The sequence below is a fragment of the Natator depressus genome, chromosome 24, assembly GCF_965152275.1.
Source record: "Natator depressus isolate rNatDep1 chromosome 24, rNatDep2.hap1, whole genome shotgun sequence".
Lineage (NCBI taxonomy): Eukaryota > Metazoa > Chordata > Testudines > Cheloniidae > Natator > Natator depressus.
Window position 1 is genome coordinate 377,477 of NC_134257.1, and position 16,002 is coordinate 393,478.

Here is a 16,002-nt window from a genome sequence, read left to right on the forward strand (position 1 = left end):
GACTAACTGTCTAGAAAAAAAAACCCACCAAAACCCACAACTGCCCAATCAAGCGCCCCCGATTCCCTGGGTTGTACGGAGCTGGGGCCTGTGGGGGGCGGGCAAGGCAGAGCTGTCTTCCCGTGCAAGGGCCTCTCTGGCTTCATTTCAGAGCCATGAGGAATTTCCATTGCTCTGCCGCTGCTCTGCGGGTTCACTAGACCAGAACAGCAGCTGGGAAAGCTGCAGCCTGGGGCGTACAGAGCAATTCTTGAGCAAGTGGCAACTGCGCGTCCCAGCCAGCACTCACACCCTGCCCCCCGCAGCTCCCTGAGACCCCCCCCCCCACAACCAATAGCCACTCACCTTTGTCCCCCCATCCTGCCCGCCCCTCCCAACCCCTGCCATGTACCCCCATTAGCCGCCACACCCCAGCTATGTAACACCCCCCCACACATGCTGCTCTTACCACTACCCCAGCCTGCCCACCCAATCCCCCTCCCTGTGACCAGGCACACACTACCCCTCACTTCACGCCATGTGCCCCCCCCACCACAGGTGACCAGATGGCCCCATTTTATAGGGACCGTCCTGATAGTCAGGGCTTTTTCTTATATGGGCACTTACTACCCACCACACTCTGTCCCAATTTTTCATACTTACTGGCTGGTCACCCTACCCCCCGCAGCCCCACCCCCCACCCGCTTCCCCCTGTCCAGGGTCTGTGGGGATCCCACTTGGCCCTTCTGTGGGCGTGGGTAACACACTGGCCTGCAGGGTGCTTGTGCCACCTGCTGCCCAGAAATGGCAGCGCAGCCCTCGAGATGTTTGTGCACAGAAAAGTGGAACCCTGGCTCCGAGAGCTCTGCGTCGCAGGGCCACAGGTTGGTCACACGGAATGGTGCCACGTGCGCCTGGAGCCTGCCTGTGGCCTGTGCGCCGCACCGGGGTTTGCAATGATCCAGCAACAGGTGGCTGTATTTCGGGTGCACCTTTTATTTTTCCCACATTCCTGGCCAGACAGTGTTTTTTGTTCCTATGGTCACAGGTATTTACATGGTGCTGGGGCTGAGCCCCCGCCGCTGAGGGCTCAACCACTCTCCTGCTCCAGCCTGGGTCTGGAGGGCGCGGCGGGGGAGTGGGGGGAGCAGCACTCGGGCATGCTGGGCTGACGGGAGGCAGCAGGAAGATATATACTCAAGTGTGATTACTGCACAGGAGCAGAGGGGCACAAAAAGGCAACAGTTGAGCCAACACACAAAGGACACACCAGGACCATTGGGATGCAGGGGCAGGGCTCAGAGCAGGAGGTGAGTTAACAGTGTACTGCTGCAGAGAACTGAAGCATGGGGGGGCAGGGAGCCGTCTGGCACTGTTGGGCACTGCTGTGAGGATGCATCCCTTGGCTAGAGCCTGCAGCTTGGTGCAGAGAAATGACACCAGGGAACCCTTCGCTCTCGTGGCCTGGAACTAGCCCCCCAAAGCTGCTTAGGGAAATCACAGGGTCATGGCCCTTGCCCTGGGGCTGGCAGATGCTTCATGCAGGATTCCTCCTCATAAAATCAGGGATGTGTAGCCAACAGGAACTAGGCCAGCGTTGTTTCCATGGCAACAGCGGATCCAGTCCTCATCCACTGTGGCTAGGAGCTGCAGGATGTCCCCTCTCCTGAAGCTCAAGTGATCGTCTCCAGCCCCAGTGTGGTCACACAGCGCCCGCACAGCCCTGCGCAACAAACGGGTTCAGTTAGGGGCTAGACCCACAGGGGGGGCAGGATGGGGGAGAGGGGAGACTATGGGTCAGGGGCACGGTTGAGGGTTGCCAATTTTGGGTGGATGTATTCCTGGAGATTTCATCTTTAATGAAAGATTAATCTTTAATTCCCGGAGACTCCAGGCCAATCCTGGAAGGTTGGCAACCCTATGCCAGACCCTGGTGGGGTTCCACACAGGGAGCATGGCTGGCAATCTACGAGGCGGGTTACACAAAGGGTGAGTGACCTGCAGTCCACAAGCCAGGAACAAGGCTCCAACAAGACTGGGGTGGCAGGTGCTGGCCCATGACCAGACATTGTGGAGTGACCTGAGACAACAGATGCCCTGTCGTACCCGGAGCCCCAGCTGAAACCAGGAGTCCCAGAGGGGAAACGCCAGGGACCTCAGTCCAGATGTCTCCCAAGGTCAATTAGACAAATTCAGTCAAGAATCCCCCTCACAAACCCACTGTGCAATTCAGAGACCTGTAATAGAAGGGGACTGCAGGCTGGAATTGAGAGACATTGACAGGGCTGTGCATGAGGAGGCAGGCCAGGGCTGGGCAAGCAGGGGCTGCGGACTTGAAGGACAGTGTGGAAGAACACGGGACCTGGCACCAACCCAGCACTTTTGGGAACTCAGAAATCCATCAAATTCTTCAACCCACCCAACCCCAAACACTGGAATCCACCCGACCCCCCAGCCCCAGACACCTGTGCAGCTGGAGCGCATCAGACGCGTTCTTCTTTCGGTGTTCCTGAGGCCAGGCCTTCTCAGAGGGCCCCCCCTTCAGAACCAGGGCGAGAACGTTCACACTGGGAGGCAGCCAGCTGGAAGGTCTCCTGCCAGAGAGCAGAGGGAGTCACCAGCCAGTCTGAGAAACACCTCAATGGGACAGAGACCGGAAAAGGCTCACAGATCTCCATAACAAGAACAAAGGGGGAGTGGGGTGGGCAAGATCCCCAAGTGTGGCCCCCCAACTAAAACATTGCAAGAACGAGTCACATTTTCAAAGACAGTGTCCGAAATCTGGAACCCCACCGTAATATCCCCGCCAGGTCCTGTATAAACTGTCCTGGCCCCATGGGTGACGCTGGGGGAAAGCGTCGGGGGAGAGGGGAAGAGGTGTTACTGACCCAACAATATTGGGTGTTTCTTCTCCTGCAGCAACATCCTGGGTGGGTTTGGAATCAGGCAAATGACGCCAAAGGCCGAGCAAGAGGCCTGAATGTCTATCAGGGAAATGGACCAGAACCTGCTCCTCCACTGGGCACCGCACGGAGCAGCCCGCAGCCCTTCCCCTGGGGGCTGGTGCCAGTAGAACCAATAGCACCCAAGGGCCTGTAACTGAGAAGCTGCTAACGCCCCACACTGCAGGCTGTTTGCTGCATACAGCCTAGAAGCCAAGCCACAGATGCAGGGCATGGGCCATGCCACTGCCCTGAAGAAGGGGGAAGCCCTGCAACGGCTCACCCTGCCCCACCCCACCAGGCACTGACCTGGACTTGGCTGCACTGGTGTCCAGGTCAGCGGGGAAGCCTCTGGCAGGTGGACACGTGGCCCCAAAGAGTCGGCCCAGCCAGTTAGGGCGGATGGGGGAGCCGTCCATGTTCAGGGTGGGTGTGGCCGCCTGGCTCACATCAGGGCCCGGCTCCTCGGACAGAGGCAGGCATCTCTTGCAGGCAGAGGGCTCTGGTGGCTCAGTCTCCCTGGGGCCTGCGCATCCCTTGGCCCTGGCCTGCAGTGGAAGCTCTTCAGCATGAGGAGCCTCCAAGCTCCCTGCCTCGCTGGAGGGCATTGGATCCGGAGCCACAGCACCTCCTTCCCCAGCTCTGGGCTGGAGGGGCTGCAGGTCTGTGCCGCTGGCCCCCTCCCCTCCCCGAGCACTGAACTCATTCGCGGAAGCCTGGCTGGATCCATGGGGCGGAGCAGCTAGGCTGGAGCTGGTGTCCCCTGCAGCCACCCGCAGCTTCGTCCAGCGGGTGATGGGGAACCTTTCCTTCGTGGGCGTGGTATAGACCCTGGAGGCCTGGCTCAGCTGCCCCCACCAGCTGCCCTGCCTCTCTCCTGTGTCCTGCGGGACCGGCTGCTGGTGTTTCTCAGGCTTGGCAGGACCCTCAGGTCCCAGAAGCGTCTGGGTGAGCTGCTCCCCCCACTGCAGCACCTGCTGAAATGTCTGCTTCAGGGAGATGCCCGCCGGGGGGCTAGGGGCTGATTTGGCGGCTGCTGCGCTGTACTGGGATCTAGCGCTTTCCTCCGAGCCCACCAGGGCTGCCCTCACGGGGCCATCAGGGGGCAGCTTGTGCTCTGGGCTAGCACTACCACGGCCTTGGTCCCAGCCCTGTGTGGGAGCAGCCACCAGGGCAGGGCCAAGGGGGTGGCTGGGGGGGGAGTCCGGCCGGCGGGGCAGGGGCCGCACATCCACGGGCACATGGTGGTGCTCGAAGAGCAGGTCGAGGTGAAAGGTCAGCACAGAGAGGGGCTGGACGAGGAGCAGCAGCTCACGGGCCAAGTGCGGGAAGGGGCCTTGGCTCAGGGAGAAGAAGGCCGTGGGCAGGTAGAGAACAGAGATGACACCTAAGAGACACAGGCGGGGTGAGATGGCACCCGCCACCCATAGAGCCCCTCCTCCCCACAGAACCACCCCACAGAGCCCCCCCATCCCAACAAGCCCCCCATCTCACAGAGCTCCCCCACAGAACCACTCTCCAGAGCCACCCCACCCCACCGAGCTCCCCCACACAGAACTAATCCCCAGAGTCCCCCCACCTCACAGAACCACCCCACCGAGCCCCACCCTTCCCACCCCTCCACCGGGGGACACCAGCCTGGCTCTCCTGGGTCTGTCACTAGCATCCTGTGCGGGGGGAGGGGGGCTTCCATCTGTACTTCAGCAAGCAGCCTGCCCGGGATCCTCCTCCCTCCTCAGCTGGGGCACAGTGGTGGGAAAGGACTCCTGTGTCCCATTAAAGGAGCCCCAGATGGGCACTTCCCTAGGGGGGCTCACAGCACCAGAGCTCAGAGAGCCCACTGCTCCCTACCTGAGCTCTTCTGCAGGTGGGAGAGCCACAGCTCCAGCTGCTTTATGCTGAACGAGACAGAAAGGGTCCAAGTTACAACTGTTCAGAACGACAGCCCCAGATTGGGCCTTGCCAATAGCACTAAACTGCCTGACTCGTGCCGGTGTCATACCAGAGCGAAGCTTCTGGCGCCATGGTGCCCTGAACCAGGCCTGAGACTGAACCTGGGTGCCTCACATGGCAGGCGCTGGCATCAGCTCCTTCCCCCATCTGCCTGCACCCCAGCTCCCCTCCCCTGGGTCAGGGCTTCCCATCTCACCCTGAATAACAGTCCCAGTGTTCAGCTGAGAACAAATGTAGGCCCGTAAACATGAGTGAGGCCATGGGCATGAGTGTGAGCGAGTGAGAGAATGGCAAAAACTGAGAGAGAGCACACACACCCACACACGGGAGCACCCGTGAGCACGAGGGTGAGAGCAAGCACGAGAGAGTGCACGCCCACGTGAGAGTAAGTCCAGCAGCTGCAGACCGAAGCACAGAGAAGGGCTCCGAGACACCAGAACCGCCCCCTTCCCAGGCCCAGCGGTCCCCCCGCAGGAACCGTCCTGCCCAGGGAGCCCAGCGGCTCTCGCGGCTCTCCGGGGGGGGGCAAAGCAGTGCCCAAGCCTGGTACTTACTTCAGAAGGCCGAGTACGAAGGCGTGGAACCTCTGCCTGCTGCTGCGGAGGGGAGCCAACCGGGACACCTGCCTGTACAGCGAGTGCAGGGGCCGAGTGCCGGGATCTGTAGAATACATGGCACAGAGTTACTCAGCAGCCATCCCCCCTGAGCTTGGCTCCTCTCCCTCCCGGAAGCCTGGCGTGAAGTGGGGGGCTCTGCTCAAAGAGCAGCACCATCATGGAGGGCAGCAACCCAGCCGTGGCAGCATCAGACCAAGGAAAGGCCTTGCGGACACGGCCCCAGTCACCTGCATCTCCCAATATATTGGTGTGTTGGAGCTGGAGGCACCTGGCCGGCTCTTCCCACGTGTTCCCTGGGGCCCTGGGCTTTATCACGCTATTCAGCAAGGGGAACATGGTGTCTCCTGGGGCCAGACTAAGCCCCCTCCAGCAACCTCCTCCCAACTTACCCAGCTTGACCGAGGCCTCCACCACGCTCCAGGGCGAGCTCCTCCTCTGGCCCGTGATGATGTCCTTCTGGAAGGGCTTCAACCCATCTGCCACCAGGCCATAGAGCGCTGGGCACAGGGTGTTCAGCAGCAGGTAGCTCACATCTGGGCTTAGCCGGCTGTCGCCCAGCTGCGTCTGGGCAAGGAGAGGTGCGGATGATGGTTTGGAGTGGTGGGGAGACAGCAGTCATGTCCCTCGCACTCCTCCCCCAGAGCCAGCAGGGCAGGGATGGTGGGTTCCCTCTGCCTGGGACACCGCCCATGTTGCTTCCAGCTCCCAGCATTCATGGCACATGAGATGCAGGCCAGGGAACAGGGATGAGCTCACGATGCCCACATAGCCCCACCCACCCAGCCAGCAGAGAGGGGACATGACCGAGCTACTAGGCAAGGCAGAAGCTGAGCCTCTGCCACCGGACCCACGGCCCAGGCCAGAGACCCCACCCCTGCCCAGAGCTTTACCTTCTGCACCAGGCTCCTTGCTGTGCTGAAGTGAGCAATGAGCTTCTCCACGGAGGCGCTGATGGCAACAAGCAGGGCTGGGACAGACAGAGAAGGGACAAGTGTGACGATGTGACGCAGCAGGGAGGGGGGAGTGTTGACCTGGGAATGTGCCCTGGGGACGGGAGACCTGAGAGCCTGTCACCTGAGCCAGGAGGGGGAGGGGGAGGTGACACCTCTGCCCAGGAATGTGGATGGAGGCTGCAGCAGGGAACCTGCTCGGTGGGTTTAGTTTCAGTTTGGGGCTGGGTGGAGGAACACAGGGAACCCCAGGGCTGGGGTCTAAGCTCCCTGCTCCCCCAGAAGGACTTCACTGAGGGGTCCTGGGTGTACCCACAAGCTCTGTTTTGGACTGTGTTCCTGTTGTCCAATAAACCTTCTGTTTTACTGGCTGGCTGAGAGTCTCAGTGAATCCCAGGAAGAGGGGTGCAGGGCCTGGACTCCCCCACACTCCGTGACAACTGGTGGCAGCGGTGGGATCTACTGCACCCCGTGAACGGCGCTTCCTGCAGTAAGTGACTGGGGAACAGTAAAACGAAGGGGGATTGACGGGGACCAGGCGTGCTGAAGATTCAGAGAGAGACGGTTTCAGGGGGCGGTTAACCCCTGGGAGTGTGTGACCAGAGAGAAGGACTTTTGCAGTAACAGGGTCCCCCGGGGGATTGCAGCGAGCGGTCCCAGGGGCGGAGGAGTCTGCAGCTCGACCCTGGCAAAGAGGTGGTGACCTCAAGAAGGACTGGCACACTAGGGGCTTTTCCTGGAAACCGTGGACAGCTGCCCGGCCTGCGAGTGGCCAGCCGGGAGATGTACGCTAAACGCCTTAAGAGCGACCTGGTGGAGCTGTGCAGGCAGAGGGGGCTGCGCGTCGGGAGGTCCACCAAGGAACAGCTGATTGCCTAGCTGGAGGAGAGGGATCGCTTGGATGACCCGATCCCTGTCCCTGAGGGAAGCCGCCCGGCGGACGCAGCGTGGGCCCTGGGGCCTGACCAGGCTGGGAGGGGTCAGACTGCTGCCCAGGACACCCCGAGACCCTTCCTACCTATGCCTGGGGGAGGAGTTGTGGGAAGCCCAGCGAATACCGAGGGCCCCCTGACCCCAGCAGCCAGCAGGGGATCCTCCCAGCGGAGCTCCCCATCCCTGGAGCGGATGCGGCTGGAATGGGAGAGGGAGAGGAAAATGAGGGAGCTGGAGGATCATGAAAAACAACGTCAACATGAGGAGAAACAACGTCAACATGAGCAGGAGGAGAAGGAGAGGGAGCGTCAGGAGAAGGAGAGGGAGCGTCAGGAGAAGGAGAGGGAACGTCAGGAGAAGGAGAGGGAGCGTCAACATGAGCAGCAGGAGAAGGAGAAACAAAGACAGCATGAACTGGAGCTGGCCAGGCTGAGGAGCAGTGGGGCCCCGGCTGCGGTGAGTGAGGGGGGACCCAAGACTGCAAGGAGCTTTGATAAGTGCTTCCTGGCCCAGCGGAAGGAGGGGGAGGACATAGATAGCTTCCTGACGGCCTTTGAGAATGCCTGCGAGCTGCACAGGGTTGACCCTGCAGACAGGCTCCAGTTCCTCACCCCCTTACTGGACCCCAAAGCCGTGGAGGTCTACAGCCGGATGACAGGGGCAGAGGCAGGGGACTATGAACTGTTCAAACAGGCCCTGCTCCGTGAGTTTGGGCTGACCCCCGAGATGTACCGGAGAAGGTTCCGGAGTCAGCGTAAAACGCCTGAGGTCACCTACCTACAACTGGTCAACAGGATGCAGGGATATGCCCGCAAGTGGACAGCGGGGGCCCAAACTAAAGAGGACCTGCTTGACCTGTTTGTACTGGAGCACCTGTATGAACAGTGCCCTTCCGACCTGAGGCTGTGGCTGGTGGACAAAAAGCTCGCGAACCCCCAGCATGCAGGGCAGCTGGCCGACGAGTTTGTGAACAGTCGGTCAGGGGGTAGCCGGGAGGAGTCCCAAAAGAACAGGCCCCCCCCGATGCAGAGAGAGTCACCATGGGGCCTCCCAGCGGGGAAATAGGGAGAACCCCCTCCAAAGGGGAACGCCTGGTGTCGGGCCCCTCCGACCCGTTCGAGGGGACCAACGTGACCTGAGCTGCTATCACTGTGGCCAGAGAGGCCACGTACGGGCCCAGTGCCCCGGGCTCAGGGACAAACTGAGCAGACCCAACCTACCCAGGGTTAACTGGGTAGGGACTCAGCTGGACGAGGGGCAGGCGACCCAGGAAAGGGGGGCTACCAGTTTGCCACCTGCTCAGGAGGGAAGAGTACCCCCAGCCAGCCCCGCCAGAGGGCTGGAGGCTCTGGACTCCGGGTGCTCGGTTTACAGGGTGGGTGCGGGGCTGTCCCTCCGGAGAGAGTGCCTTGTTCCCCTGGAGGTGGATGGGAGGAAGGTCAATGGATACTGGGATACGGGCGCGGAGGTGACGCTGGCCCGGCCCGAGGTGGTGGCCCCAGATCGGGTGGTGCCCAACACCTACCTGACCCTGAGGGGGGTGGGCGGGACCCCATTTAAGGTGCCCGTGGCAAGGGTACACCTGAAATGGGGGACCAAGGAGGGCCCCAAGGATGTGGGGGTACACCACCATTTGCCCACTGAAGTTTTGATGGGGGGAGACCTAGAGGACTGGCCAAGCGACCCCCAGACCGCCCTGGTTGTGACCCGTAGCCAGAGCCGGCGAGGGGCACTGCGACCTGACCTTGGGGAGGGTACCACACTGGAGGCGCGAGACCCTACTCGGGTGGGGAGGGAGCGCCGAGGGGCACGGCTCAGAGAGGCTGCGGCCTCAGACCTGGCCACGGAGGGGGAACCGGGCCCCATCCCTTCCCCAGCCGCTGAGTTCCAGGCCGAGTTGAGGAAAGATCCCTCCTTGCAGAAGCTCAGGGACCTGGCCGACCTCAGTGAGGGACGGACCATGAGGAGAGGCTGCCAGGAGAGGTTCCTGTGGGAGAAGGGGTTCCTGTACCGAGAATGGGCTCCCCCAGTGGAAGGGGAGTCCTGTGGGATCAGGAGGCAGCTGGTGGTCCCCCAGAAGTACCGCCGCAAGCTCCTGTCCCTGGCCCATGACATCCCCCTCGCAGGGCACCAGGGAATCCGGCGCACCCGACAGAGGTTGCTACAGAACTTTTACTGGCCCGGGGTCTTTACCACCGTCCGGCAGTATTGCCGATCCTGTGACCCCTGTCAGAGGGTGGGGAAGGCCCGGGACAAGGGGAAAGCGGCGTTGAGACCTTTGCCCATCATAGAGGAGCCTTTCCAGAAGGTGGCCATGGACATCGTGGGGCCTCTCAGCAAGACGACCCGGTCGGGGAAGAAATACATTCTGGTGGTGGTAGATTTCGCCACCCGCTACCCCGAGGCAGTGCCCTTAGCTTCCATTGAAGCAGACACCGTGGCAGATGCGCTCCTGACCATTTTCAGCCGAGTGGGGTTCCCCAGGGAAGTCTTGACAGACCAAGGCTCCAACTTCATGTCGGCCCTGCTCCGGTGCTTGTGGGAGAAATGTGGGGTCCGGCATGACTGGGCCTCAGCGTATCACCCCCAGTCCAATGGGCTGGTGGAGAGGTTTAACGGGACGCTAAAGATGATGCTGAAAACCTTTATGAACCAGCACCCGCAGGATTGGGACAAGTACTTACCTCACCTGCTGTTCGCGTACAGGGAGGTGCCCCAGGAGTCTACCGGATTTTCGCCTTTCGAACTGTTATATGGAAGGAGGGTGAGGGGCCCCCTGGACCTGATGAGAGACGAGTGGGAGGGGAAGGCCACTCCCGATGGAGAGTCAGTGGTGGAGTATGTCCTGACCTTCCGAGAGAGACTGGCTGAACTCATGGGCCTGGCCAGGGAGAATCTGGCCAGAGCCCAGAGGAAGCAGAAGGTCTGGTATGACCGCACGGCGCGGGCCCGTGCCTACGCCACCGGGGATCAGGTGATGGTTCTCATCCCCGTGAGAAAGAACAAACTACAGGCCGCCTGGGAGGGCCCGTTCAAGGTCGTCAAGCAGCTCAATGAGGTAAACTATGTGGTGGAGCTGTCGAACCGGGCCCACCACCGCCGGGTGTACCATGTGAATATGATGAAGCCATATTATGCCAGGGGGAATGTGGTGTTAGCTGTGTGTGGTCAGTGGGAGGAGCAGGGAGATGACCCTTTAGTAGATCTATTCCCTGGGACCAGAGCTGGTTCCCCCCTGGAAACAATCCCCCTCTCGGATCAGCTCACCCCTGCCCAGCAAGCTGAGGTCAGGGGGGTGCTGCATCCGTACCGACAGCTGTTTTCCAACCAGCCTGGACGCACTAATCTGACTGTCCACCGGGTGCAGACAGGGTCGCACCCGCCAATAAGATGCTCCCCCTTCCGAGTCACAGGGAAAACTGCTCAGGACCTGGAAAGAGAGGTCCGGGACATGCTGGCTTTGGGGGTGATCCAGCCATCGGCCAGCCCTTGGGCCTCGCCGGTGGTGCTGGTCCCCAAAAAGGATGGGTCAGTCCGGTTCTGTGTGGACTATCGGAAGCTCAATGCCATCACTGTATCGGATGCCTACCCCATGCCCAGGCCGGACGAGCTCCTAGACAAGCTGGGAGGAGCTCGGTACCTTACCACCATGGACCTTACAAAGGGCTACTGGCAAGTGCCGCTGGATGCAGATGCCCGGCTGAAATCGGCCTTTATCACCCCTCTGGGGCTCTATGAGTTTCTGACCCTGCCTTTCGGCCTCAAGGGAGCGCCGGCCACCTTCCAGCGCCTGGTGGACCAGCTCCTGAGGGGGATGGAGAGTTTTGCCGTGGCGTATATTGACGACATCTGTGTCTTTAGCCAGACCTGGGAGGACCACGTCCCAGGTTAGACAAGTGCTGGACCGACTCCAGGGGGCTGGGCTGACTGTCAAAGCGGAGAAGTGCAAGGTGGGGATGGCTGAAGTATCTTACCTGGGCCATCGGGTGGGGAGCGGCCGCCTAAAACCGGAACCGGCCAAGGTGGAGGTGATCAGAGACTGGCCCGCTCCCCACACCAAAAAGCAGGTCCAAGCCTTTATTGGGATGGCAGGATACTACCGAAGATTTGTGCCCCACTTTAGCGCCATAGCCACCCCCATCACTGAGCTATGCAAGAAGGGGAAGCCAGACAAGGTGGTCTGGACCGAGCAGTGCCAGGAGGCTTTCCGGGCGCTGAAGGAGGCTCTGGTCAGTGGCCCAGTTCTAGCAAACCCAGACTTTGACAAGCCCTTTGTGGTGTTCACCGACGCCTCCGACACGGGACTGGGGGCGGTGTTAATGCAGGAGGATGAAAAGGGGGAGAGACACCCCATCGTGTACCTGAGCAAGAAGTTGCTACCCCGGGAGCAACACTACGCGGCCATCGAGAAGGAGTGCCTGGCCATGGTGTGGGCCCTCAAGAAACTAGAGCCCTATCTCTTCGGGCGACACTTCACCGTCTACACCGACCACTCTCCCCTGACCTGGCTGCACCAGATGAAAGGAGCCAACGCCAAGCTCCTGAGGTGGAGCCTGCTCCTGCAGGATTACGACATGGACGTGGTCCATGTGAAGGGAAGTGCCAACCTGATAGCGGATGCGCTGTCCCGGAGAGGGGGCCCCGAACTTCCCCAGGTCACTGGTCACAGTGACCCCGCTCAGTTCAGTCTCGAAGGGGGGAGAGATGTGACGATGTGACGCAGCAGGGAGGGGGGAGTGTTGACCTGGGAATGTGCCCTGGGGACGGGAGACCTGAGAGCCTGTCACCTGAGCCAGGAGGGGGAGGGGGAGGTAACACCTCTGCCCAGGAATGTGGACGGAGGCTGCAGCAGGGAACCTGCTCGGTGGGTTTAGTTTCAGTTTGGGGCTGGGTGGAGGAACACAGGGAACCCCAGGGCTGGGGTCTAAGCTCCCTGCTCCCCCAGAAGGACTTCACTGAGGGGTCCTGGGTGTACCCACAAGCTCTGTTTTGGACTGTGTTCCTGTTGTCCAATAAACCTTCTGTTTTACTGGCTGGCTGAGAGTCTCAGTGAATCCCAGGAAGAGGGGTGCAGGGCCTGGACTCCCCCACACTCCGTGACAACAAGTCAGGCCTGTGCTGAGTCTCCACACCAGGTCCAACCACATGACCCCGCAACAGCTGCACCTGAGCCCATGGCCATGGAAAGGGAGCCCTGTATAGCTAGGGCTGGATGGCATCACTTCATACACTGGCCTCTGCCCTGGAGCACCCCCTGCTGGCTGGGACAGGGATAGCGCCTGTCCCCTGCAATCTCCACCGGACTGTTCCCTGCAGTGCCACATGCTGGCTAAGGCAGGGCACATCCCCTCTCCTCTGTGAGCCTCCCCCATTCTCCACAGCAACCCATGCTGGCTAAAGCAGGGATAGCACCTGTCCCCTGCAATCTCCGCACGCCTGTTCCCTGCAGTGCCCCCGCTGGTTGGGACAAAGTTCGGCCCCTCTCCCCTGTGAGACGCCCCACCCCATTCCCTACAGTACCCACTGTTGGCTGGAACAGAATCGAATCACAGAACCTGGGCCCCTCGGGGTGGCTCCAGCTGCTTCAGCCTCTGGGTAAGTCTACTCAGACCTTGGCAGTGTGCCTTCCCCAGCTCCAACCCGAGCTGCAGCTTCCACACTGCTATTTTCAGAGCGCTAGCACCAGCCCTGCAATCCCAAGTCTGTCGCCCTTGGTGGGCAGGCTCACTGCTGAGGTCTGCGTAGATGCACCGGAGTTGCTGGGGAACACAGGGCATTGCCATGGGAACCGTCATCTCTTTAGCAATTCTCCAGAGTCTAAGAATAAAGGTGCAAGGGAAACTGGCAGTTACCATGGCAACAAGCCCAGGATGGAAATGTTTGCTACAGAAGATTAAAGGTGTTTGTAGAATCCAGGGCCTCCCCTACCAACCTACCCACCTGGGGCCCCAAGTTTTCAGGCTCAACAGCACCACCTGTTGGAAAAGACTGGGAGCATGATCCCCAAAGACTCCAGCCTCCAGGAGCTCCCCACAGCCACACCTCCATCTCACAGACAAGAATGGCTCAGCCAGAAAAGGTACCAAGAGGGCAGGATGTTACTCCATAAACCCCCAGACCTCTAATCTCCCAGCCAAAGGGAGAGCTAGAAAAACTGAAACTGCAAATAAGGTGCAAATTTGTAAGGGCAAGGGGATTGCACAGGGCAACAGCTCCTAGGGGCAGAGGGTTCCCTGGGATGCACCTGGACCCTTTGGGTCAAAATTGGGGGTTTCTCAAAGACACGCTCTCGCTACCCCCCATTACTGGCTAGATGCAGGAATTGCTGGGTGGAATTATCTGTCCTGTCATGCAGGAGATCAGCTGGAGGAGCAGAATAAGAACGTAAGAACTGTCACACTGGGTCAGAACATGGTGCATCTAGGCCAGTATCGTGTCTCCAGCAGTGGCCAAAGCCAGAGCTTCAGGGGGAGCGTACTGAACAGGTCAGTTGGAGTGATCCACCCCTGTCTTCCCTCCCGGTTTCTAGTGGACAGAGGTTTAAGGTGGCCCTGAGCATAAGGCTGCATTCCTGGCCATCTTGGCTAATAGCCATTGATGGATCTATCCTCCATGAACTGATCTAGTTCTTTGCTGAACCCAGTTGTACTTTTGGCCATCACAACGTCCCCTGGCAATGAGTTCCATGGGTTAATTGTGCATTGTGTGAAAAGTACTTCCTCTTTTTTGTATTAAACCTGCTGCCTATTAATTTCATTGGGTGACCCCTGGTTTTTGTGTTGTGGAAAAGGGTAAATAATAGTTCTATAGCCCCATTTTAAATGGCATTTGTGATTTACAAACCGCTGTCATAGCCCCCCTTTCTCGCCGTTTTTCCAAGCTGGACAGCCCTTGTCTTTTTCGTCTCTCCTACTATGGAAGGTTCCATAGCCTTGGTCATCTTTCTGCCTTTCTCTGAGCCTTTACCAGGCCCACTACATCCTTTCTGAGAGGGGCAACCAGAGCGGGACATGTGTTCAAAGTGCGGGTACACCATGGATTTATACAGTGGCATTATGATATTTTCTGTCTTATTTTCTATTCATTTCCTTATAGTTCCTTTAGGTTGTAGAGGAGTTTTTAAACTGAGGGCTGGGGGAAAGCGGACAGGTCCAGAGGAGCACACGGTTTGGACAGAGACATCCCTTAGGGGAGGATTTATGAAAGGCGATACTCTATATCCTAGTAAAGAGGAAAGGCTAGAGGTTAATAAAGCACTGGTAGGAACTAAAGAGAAAAAGTCAAACAAAAAAGAGCCCCATTTAATTACATCACATGAAGGCAGACACCTAAATATTGACAAATATTATAAGTACTTATTATAAATGCAAGAAGTCTAAATACTAAGATGGGGTGAACTTGAGTGCCTGGTATTAAATAAGGATATTGACACAACTGGCATCAAAGAAACTTGGTGGAACAATGACACTCGATGGGACACGGTATTACCGGGGCACAAAATAGACAGGAATGACGGAATAGGTCGTGCTGGTGGGGGAGTGACGCTGTATGGGAAAGAAAGCATAGAGTCAAATATAACAACAATCTTAAATGAGCCAAACTGTACCATCGAATCTCTGTGGATAGAAATTCCCTGCTTGAATAATAAGAGTATTGCAGTAGGAATATACTACCAACCACCTGACCAGGATGGTGACAGTGACTGTGAAATGCTCAAGGAGATTAGAGAGGCTACAAAAACAGAAAACCCAATAATAATGGGGGATTTCAACTGACCCCATATTAACTGGGTATCTGTCACCTCAGGACGGGACGCAGAGATAAAATTTCTGGACACCATTAATCACTGCTTCTTGAAGCAGCTAGTCCTTGAACCCACAAGGGTAGAGGCAATTCTTGATTTAATCCTAAGTGGAGCACAAGATCTGGTCCAAGAGGTGAATACAGGTGTGCTGCTCAGTAATGGTGACCACGATGTAATTAAATTTAACATCCCTGTTGTGGAAGTGGAGGGAAATACCAAAGAAAATCACCACAATAACATTTAGCATTTAAACAGAAATGAAAAGGAATAGTCACAAGGGTGAAATGCCTGCAAGCTGCATGGAAACTCTTTAAAAACCACCAAAGAGGCTTAAACTAAATGTATATCCAAACAAACAACACAATAAGAGGACCAAAAAAATGCTACCATAGCTAAACAGCAGAGTAAAAGAAGCAGTTAGAGACATAAAGGGATCCTTTAAAAACCAGAAGTCAAATCCTACTGAGGAAAATAGAAAGCAGCATAAACTCCAGCAAGTCAAGTGTCAAAGTATAATTAGGAAAGCCAAACAAGAATTGGAAGAGAAACTAGCACAAGACACAGAAACTAAGAGCAAACGTTTCTTTAAGTACATCAGAAGCAGGAAGCCTGCCAAACAGTCAGTGGGCCACTGGGTGATCAAGGTGCTAAATGAGCACTCAAGGAAGACAGAGCCGTTGCAGAGAAGCTAAATTAATTCTCTACATCGGTCATCACCGCAGAGGATGTGAAGAAGATTCCCACATCTCAGCCATTCTTTTTAGGTGACAAAACTGAGGAACTGTCCCAGATTGAGGTGTCAGTAGAGGAGGTTTTGGAACAAA

At 58.1% G+C, this 16,002-nt stretch overlaps 1 protein-coding gene across 2 annotated transcripts in view; it reads right to left on the reverse strand.

Annotated features, from left to right (window-relative positions):
* Positions 1-957: 957 nt before the first annotated feature.
* RUSC1 (RUN and SH3 domain containing 1) overlaps positions 958-16,002 on the reverse strand; it is a 30,192-nt gene continuing 15,147 nt past the window's right edge. For both annotated transcript variants that reach the window (XM_074938241.1, XM_074938240.1), the window contains 7 exons: positions 6,382-6,458; positions 5,881-6,055; positions 5,429-5,534; positions 4,773-4,819; positions 3,231-4,308; positions 2,445-2,573; positions 958-1,702 (listed from right to left, as the gene is read on the reverse strand). In XM_074938241.1, the coding sequence (XP_074794342.1) occupies positions 1,534-1,702; positions 2,445-2,573; positions 3,231-4,308; positions 4,773-4,819; positions 5,429-5,534; positions 5,881-6,055; positions 6,382-6,458 (1,781 nt within the window). In that variant the 3' untranslated portion in view covers positions 958-1,533. The remainder of the gene's footprint in view (positions 1,703-2,444; positions 2,574-3,230; positions 4,309-4,772; positions 4,820-5,428; positions 5,535-5,880; positions 6,056-6,381; positions 6,459-16,002) is intronic.